This window comes from Suncus etruscus, chromosome X, assembly GCF_024139225.1.
Source record: "Suncus etruscus isolate mSunEtr1 chromosome X, mSunEtr1.pri.cur, whole genome shotgun sequence".
In the NCBI taxonomy this organism is placed as follows: domain Eukaryota; kingdom Metazoa; phylum Chordata; class Mammalia; order Eulipotyphla; family Soricidae; genus Suncus; species Suncus etruscus.
In genome coordinates, this window is record NC_064868.1 from 100862770 (window position 1) to 100871611 (window position 8842).

Sequence of the window (8842 nt, forward strand, 5' to 3'; positions counted from 1 at the left end):
ACTGAATTCCAGAAGTATTGTCATCTGATTCTAGGGGAACTGTTATTATAAGGTGATGTGTATGTGTGTCTGTGTGTGTGTGTGTGTAGACTAAGGATAACCACATTGGAATAACATCATATACACCAAGAAACCTTTAGTTAAGGGTCACATGTCCTGGAGTTCAGGACCATATCTCCATGGTAGAGTTAGCATTGCATGATAACCTGAATTTGAATTTCAGAGTCACCAAAGAAAATGAAACACATCCATCACATGAGAGGCTTTCAAAATGCCTTTGTGCCTCTCTGTATTGCCTCCTTTCTTTCCATGTGGGCATCAAAACATTGACTCTGTCTCTGATACTGGTGGGTGGTTGGGATTTCACTGCTCTATGAGATAAGAGTTTCTTTCAGTAGAGCCTCAGAATTGCATGGTGGTGATGCACTCTAGGAGTTACCAGAAGATGTCACTGTAAGATTAAAGCAATAAAATAAACTAGTGCAGGACTGGCAGCTAAGCATGAAGGTGACTCCATTATGGGGGTTTAACACTGCCAGTGGCCCCATTATAATGCATGTCTGGCAAAACTAGTTGAAAGATTAATCCAAATGTGTCACCAAATGTGTCTCCCCCAAATAATCAAATGCATCGCTACTAAGCTGTTGCCCCAGGTTAAAGCTTCAATAAGACCTGAATTATGAAAGAAGGAATAACAAAGTCAGAGGTGGAAGGAGGGGATCCATGGCAATAGTTACCTTTGTTGAGAAAGGCAAATGGGGAGCAAGAATTGGTGCTGAATCTGTACTAAGAAGACTTTTCTGGTGGCACCAACAAGTCAAGTTCTAGGTAAAGCAGAGAGAGAGAGAGATATGAAAGTGGTCTTGGAATCCTTTTGATCCTCACCCCTAGGTGCTTCTCTTATTCTCCATGAATGATTACTCTGTAAGAAGTGATATCGAGATTAACAATACATTTTTGTGGCTTTGCAAGGCTCTTGGAAGATCATCTTGAGTATCGTGTGGCTTTCTCTGTTTCCATTGTCACTACATTCTTCACTAGACTAGGAAATCTGAGTAAGCAATGAAAGAGTTACTGAGACTCAAATTTGTGCCATATACAATGTTCAAGGTACAAAGCTGGAATGGATAGGATATTAGTAACAGAAGAATAGCACAGCACCACAGTCTGGAAAACAGTATTGAGAGAAATACAAATAATATAAGAACAATGATGGAGAGGTGTTATGAGCATGCTGGGGGTGGCGGGTTCAGTATTTTTGTACATCAATATCATAAATACAAATAAGTGACAGCAACTCTGTATTAAAAGTGTTTCAACCAAAGCTACCTTGGACTTGAGGAATACATTAAGTTTTCCACTTCACAATAGGTCACAAAAGACAGAGGAAACCAGGTCCAGAGTAGAGATAGAGAAGTTAAATCCCAGAGTCTTTGAGTTTCTCAAAACCCAAGACTTAGGAATAATTTTTTCTTAGAGAGCATCAGCCAACAGATTGAGTCAGTCTAGTGTCTAGTCCTCCCTCACATGGGAATGAATACACTTCAGAAAAGCTACATGCCATAACCTGAGTTTTCTTTGGGAAAACAAACACTAATAGTTTATTGTTGTTTCCCACCCATAAACTTATCCATCAACACAAGACCTTAGGAGAAACTCACTTGATATTACAAGCATAGCCCCAGAGTCACTTCTCCCTGCGGTATGCCTGATCACATCATAGACTTTGATGCCTCTAAGAGGTTGTGAGTATGTTGACACCTGCTATATATGGGTATGTGGATGAAATGTTTGCTAATTCTTGATTTGAATTTCATTGGTTTGCAACTTTAAAAAGGAGTTGTATAGCAAAGCCTTCTCCCTTCCTGACCTCCAGGTGCCCTTTCAGTAGGTAAATAAAGGGTCACGTCAGAAAGATTGGGGATAGAGAGATAAATAGTACAAGGTTAAGATGCCTGTTTTGTGCAGCAGCCAACTGCATTTAGATTTCTGGCGTTTCATATGGGTCCCTGAGTCCCATAAGGAGTGATTCCTAAGCATCAGGCCAGGAGTAAGCCTGAGAAGAGCTGAGTGTGACCCCACAACATCAAATAAGTGACTAAATAAAAAAGAACCAATGAAGCTAACTTTCCTGTGCTTTGCAATATTGTCGCGTGAATGAAGGCTGTAACTGAGGTAATTGCTTGCATATATATCGATGCTATTGGCAACTACCATGCATGTTACAGTGGGTGACTCACCATAATGTTTATTTCTGGAGGCTCTGAGTTATTGTGTCTATTTTTACATTCCTATCCCATAACATATGAACTGTGATATTATGACAACATCCAGAGTCACAACCATTGTATCAGATACTAATTCAACCAGGTTTTGTCCTTAAATATGATATCCTGATTATATTGCAAGAATGCTTTTATATATGTAGTAAGAAAAAAATCAAGTGTAGTTTACATCTCAACTCCATCTCATTTCAACAAATCACTTGTTTCCGCCACATCTTCACTTCACAAGGCATTGGAGTGGGAGGTAGGATATAGAATGGTTATCTGCTGAGCACGCAGGCATTCGAGGTCATTGGGAGGATTTTGTGCTGGGTTGGAAAGGGAGGAACAAAGTGGGTGGAGGGAGAGGGAGTGAAGAATGACAACACTGAGATCCTGGCTTTAAATCTTGCATACCTACTTGAGTGCATTACTAGCAAATTGGGTGAAGGAAAGATCTATCAGATTGGGCTAGTAGGACTCTAGGTAGAGACTGCAATATAGTTCAAAGGGCAGATGCCACCAGATTGCCATCATTCCTTTCCTTTACCTTTCCTGGCCAATGAACATGGCAAAGCTAAGCAACTCCCTGACTCTGCTTGTGTTACTCACATAACCCTGACCATTGTTCTTTATACTCTGTCTACAGGAATTTCCACTACATCACCATCCTCCGTGATCCTGTGTCCCGTTACTTGAGTGAGTGGCGGCATGTCCAGAGAGGAGCGACCTGGAAAGCATCCCTGCATGTCTGTGATGGAAGACCACCAACATCTGAAGAGCTGCCCAGCTGCTACACCGGAGATGACTGGTCTGGCTGCCCCCTGAAAGAGTTCATGGACTGTCCCTATAATCTAGCCAACAATCGCCAAGTGCGCATGCTGTCTGACCTGACCTTAGTAGGCTGCTACAATCTCTCTGTCATGCCTGAAAAGCAAAGAAACAAGGTCCTCCTGGAAAGTGCTAAATCGAATCTAAAGCACATGGCATTCTTTGGCCTCACTGAGTTTCAGCGGAAGACTCAGTATCTGTTTGAGAAAACCTTCAACATGAACTTTATCTCCCCATTTACTCAATATAATACAACTAGGGCCTCTAGCGTAGAGATCAGTGAGGAAATCCAAAAGCGTATTGAGGGACTGAATTTCCTGGATATGGAGCTGTATAGCTATGCCAAGGATCTCTTTCTGCAAAGGTATCAGTTTATGAGGCAGAAGGAGCATCAGGAAGCTAGGCGGAAGCGTCAGGAGCAACGCAAATTTCTGAAGGGGAGGTTCCTTCAGACCCACTTTCCCGGCCTGAGGCAGGGCCAGAGCCCGAATCCAAGTCAGAATCAAAGTCAGAAGCCCAATCCGAACGCTAATCCAAATGGGACACACAATCTGTTTCAGAATCTGATTCAGAATCTAACTCAGAGTTTGAGTCAGAATTCTAGCCAGAAGGCGAACCAGGAAAGACAGAAAGAGAACCCAGGCCAAGAGCCGAGTGACCCCAGCAATGGCACCCATGACTACATAGGCAGTGTAGAGAACTGGCGTTAAATAGATCCCCAGGTCTCTCACACCGTTCTCCCCAAAGCGCCGGTAAGAATATGGCAAATCTTAAAAGATGTGTGTCCAAATGCTTCATACTTCCCTCAAGTCTGGAAGTTCAAAAACCAAGTTAAGATATTGCCTTTACAGTTGCCTTTCAATTTTAGTGTTATACTGTGCGTGGGTAAAACAAATTTCAATATATAATGAAATTGTCTTTTAGTTTTGGGTTTGTTGGACTATTTATAAAATCCAAAAGCCAAACCAGACTCACCAGATATTGCTGTTTAGATAGTTTAAGAAGTCCTGAAAAAAATTAGTCATAGAGACCAAATGAAATCATAAAATGTGACCATCTAACTTAACTAAGAAATGGACTTTAAATTATTCATGAGACACAGTTAAAACCCAGACTTTGAAGCAAACAATTTTTCCAGGGGTAAGCTTGAGTCTAAATATAAAAAAGCTAAAAGTAAACATGAAAACTTTTATTTTCTTTGATTTTAAAACAGAAATCTATCTAAAGGGAAGAACAGTTGATGGTACATATTTTCCCTATGGTAGAAATTAAAAGTTTTCTCTTCCCAACATAGATAGTTGTATGTAAAAATATTGGCTTTTCAAGTAAAACAGAACCCAAATCTTGTTATTTAAGAGATGCTTACAATTTTGAACTTTTTTCTACCTTCTACAGTTTAAAGGTTTGAAACAGGGTGTAGCTCATGTTAAACAATACACTTTTTTCCAAATAAGAAACCAATGTGAAGATCCAATTTACAGACTCTTTCTGGGCACTGTAATTTCAACAATTTTGGAATCTTTTGGCGCTGCTTTTCTTCACTTTATGGCTTCTCTGAGTTGTGCTCATTCCAAACTAACCCATTTATAGAATCTTTCTTCATCATCTAAATGGTGTGTTCTTGAAATTATTGTGATATATAATCCTGGATGCAAGTCAGGACTTTCTATAGAATTGTCTTATCAATGTTTGTGTAGTGAGGTCATGATCAAGAAGCTGTTGAACAGAATAATGTGTCTAAAATATTGCTAAAGTATTCTTGGTCCGATAGAATTGAATCTGAATGTGAACTCTTATTTACTTTTTGTATATTTTTATCATAATGATTCTAGTTAGGCCGGCTATATCTAGCCCATTTGTTCTGTTGACAGATTGTAGAAAATTGCAAGAGAAAAATGGTAGAGGAGTAATTAGAATAGCCATAGTTATTCAGAAACACCAAAAACTGTACCTCAATACTTTGGGTTAACTCTCTACAGGTTTTGTTTTAAGAAAGAACAAGAGAGTGTTCTGCAGTGAGACAAAACATCTGGAGCCTATGTGTTTAAGAAAGTGATTTAGGAGAGTAAGACTTTTAGGATATCGGTTAGTTATGAAATGAGCAGGGTATAAAAAGGAAGTATGTAAACCACTGTACTATCAAGTGTCATGATTCTGAGTGGTTTCCACTTTGTGGGTTTTGCTATAAATTTTTACGGACTTACACTAATCTCCCCTGACTATCTTTCAAAAAACTTGACTGGAAATAGCATTTATGTGTTCAGAGATGACATGCTTAGAAGTGTGATGAGAAAGTCACATCTTATACAGTTTACTCATTTGCATGATCTAGCTCCATCTGTAATAATATGCCCACAAACTGGACGTGAATCTGAGTAGTGAGTTATAAAAAATCACTTTTCTTGACTCTGTGCCTGTATCAGTTTATCTAAATTCTGTTTTGTCTGATAGTGATGCAGTCCTGGGAATAAGAAGAGAACAAAAGTGAAGCCAAAATAAAATCAAACACACCTTGAAAATGAAGTATTTTAGAGTGAGACTATTTTGTGTACATTGTGTTTTTAAAATAAATATTCTGTAGTTCACTGTGGTATTTCAGTTTTGTTTAGTTTGAATTGATAATGTTTGCTCTTAAAACTGATAGGTACTGTTGGAAAGCAGGACAAAACCTGAACCAGTGGAAAAGTTTTTCCCAGAAAAGCATTTTGTATTATTGCTGTGGTGTGCATGGTTTGCAGAGATTAAGTGCATTTTCTCTGTCAATACTGATTACTGTATATAGGGGATGTTATAAATATGCATTTTGTCATCAACATGTGAATCCCATGATTTCAACTGTAAACATCTGTTCAATGGTGTAGCTTTACAAACCATTCACTGATTTTGTGTAATTTAATGATAGCTATGAAATAAAGTTTAAATTACAGTCTTCGAGTAATTTCATGATTTTAAGATTTGCAGCAACTAGGCATTATGACATTACAGACCAACTTGCTTTTCTCAGGAGTTTCCTTTTTCCTTCTTGGCTACCACATATGGAAATAAAATGCCCTATTGCAATCTTCCACCAAAAAATGGACTTCACTATGGGAAGTTTCCTTTAGAAGCCATGCTAGTGTGTGTTTTTTATAAACTAAAACAAAGTTGTAAATAAAAGACAACCATTTCCAGGGGTATCTGTCGGTTTTGACTGCTAGAACAAAATTCCATAATTTAGGTAGCTCCTCAACCACAGAAACATTTTACTCTGAACATTCTGGGGGCTGAAAGTCCAAGATCAGTCTGTGAGCCTGACTGAGGTCTAGGGGTGATCCTCAAGTCCCACCAGGAGTGATCCCTGAGCACAGACCTAAGAGTAGGTCCTGATGTCTGCAGGATGTGACCACACACTTATATATAAAAAAAAATAAAAATAGGAGCTGGAGAGATACATAGAGGTAGGGCATTTGCCTTGCATGCAGAAGGATGGTGGTTCGAATCCCAGCATCCCATATGGTCCCCTGAGCCTGCCAGGAGCGATTTCTGAGCGTAGAGCCAGGAGGAACCCCTGAGTGCTGCCAGGTGTGACCAAAAAAAAAAAGAATAAAAATAGCTTAAAAAACTTTTTTTATTCCCCATATAACTGCCAAGGTTATGTGAATTCATTTACATCTTCTGTTTTAATTACTTTCAGAGATCTCTCCTTATCTCTGTCTCTCGTTTCACATTCATCCTCCTTATTACCTCTCTCTCACACAGACACAATAACAAAAACAAAACTCTTATTGTTATACTCAGTTTCTTTTTTCAAAAAATAAAATTCAAATACTGTGCCATGGTTGTTATTCAAAAAGTGGAATAGTGGATAGTTTACAGTAATTCCCCAGAAAAAATCATTGCTGATGATTTAGAAAAAAATGGTGACTTTGGGGCTGGAGAGATGATACAGTAGTCAGGGCACTTGACTTGCATGCCAGCAATTCAAGTTTTATTCTTGGCATTCCATATGGACCCTAAGCACCACCAGAAGTGATCCCTGAACAAAGAGGTGGGAGTACGTTCTGAGCATCACCAGATATGGCCTCCAATTAAATATCCAAATGGTTATTCTTAATCCATACTACCTGAATTTGAATCTTAGCTCAGGGAGTTTGGGAACATGAGGAAGTCACTCATTCCTCCATGCCTTGAGTCTCCTCATCTATAAATGGAGAATATATGACCTCCAATATCAGAGGGTAGTTCTGATTATTTAAGTAGGCATTTGTTGGGTATTGCACACATACCACTGCTTTGCACAAAATAAGCTCCATATATTTGTTATTATTATGAAAGCTAGATAGTGGTAAATGCCCACAGCATCCATTTAAAACTGGCTCTGAAATCAAGAATTGAAAGTCAGACAAAAACCAAGCAAAAATAGTTGCCACCCTATTGTGTTTAATATTTTTCACTTATTTTGATTGAAGAGCCATGATATACAAAGTTATTGATAAATGAATATTGGGCATGTAGTATTCCAAAACCAATTCCCATCACCAGTGTCAACTTTCATTCACCAGAATTACCATGCTCCTTGCAGCCCCAACACTGCCACCTTCAACCTTGACAGGCACATTTCAAAACTGAGTGGTTGTAGTTTAGATCTCATGTTTTCAGTGTTGTTGAATCTGCTATATACCTTCTCACAATACTCATATAATAGAGCCCCCTGACTCCTGTTCTCTCATTGCATACTTTTCTTATCTTCCTTCACTTACTTGATTTCTTTCTTTCTCTCCTCCTCCTATACTCTGGGGTAAAGGGTGACCTAGATGCCCCCCTTTATTACATTAAAATACATTACATATTACATATTACACTACATTACATATTACATTACAATTTTCCCATCAACATCTATATACCACTGATGAGTGAGATCATTCTTTGTTTTTGTGACGAATTTTTCAAGTATTTCTATTTCTAAAAATAAAATGTTGTAGACATTACATTATCAAATATTTAAAGACATAGCCCAAGGTTGACTTCAGAGTTTTGAAGGTAGCCAGTGACAGAAATACTCTGAAAGAACCAAATGCCAAGTGAGTCACTGATACTCTTCACAGTTTATTAAGTACAGTAGCTTATTTCTCTGCCTAATTGGGACCCAACTTTAGACAATTATACATGTATGAGTCAGCTTCAACCTCCTTCATTCTCCACCCACCTCTGTACCCAACATTGCCAGGCAGGGTAATGGGCCTATATACAATGTCCTCCGTCCATTCAGTCACGCACCCACTCATCCATCCATCCATCTATCCATCCATCCACCCATGCATGCATACATTTATACATTCATATATATATATATATATATTCATATATATATATGTGTGTGTGTGTGTTTGTCTTTTCCTCCACTCACCCATTCATTCACCCACATACCCTTTCAGCTGAGAGCCCTGGAAATTGAGCATCATTGCTCAAAGGCCTATGTTGATGCCTAGAATCCCCACATTCCCACCTTCTAGGTGAAAGCAACATGTCCTGAAGATCTTATTGAAATACATATAAGCCATCCAGGAGGTAAGGGGTAAACCATTAAAAATTAGCACATACTAATTTATCAGGTTAGCAGTCACAAGGGTCCTCAGAGAAGGGAAAACACAGAACTTGTAAATTCAGGTAGCTTACTTCAATGTAAAAAAAATAGCAAAGAGAGAAAGAATAGTTTGCTTTCATCCTAATTTGAATTGTAAAGTTTGGTCTTGTTGCCTTAAGGG

The 8842-nt window shown here is 38.7% G+C and overlaps 1 protein-coding gene across 2 annotated transcripts in view; it reads left to right on the forward strand.

Annotated features, from left to right (window-relative positions):
- The window catches only part of HS6ST2 (heparan sulfate 6-O-sulfotransferase 2), a 355745-nt gene extending 349724 nt beyond the window's left edge, over positions 1 to 6021 (forward strand). For both annotated transcript variants that reach the window (XM_049766665.1, XM_049766664.1), the window contains one exon: positions 2914 to 6021. In XM_049766665.1, the coding sequence (XP_049622622.1) occupies positions 2914 to 3805 (892 nt within the window). In that variant the 3' untranslated portion in view covers positions 3806 to 6021. The remainder of the gene's footprint in view (positions 1 to 2913) is intronic.
- Positions 6022 to 8842: the final 2821 nt, after the last annotated feature.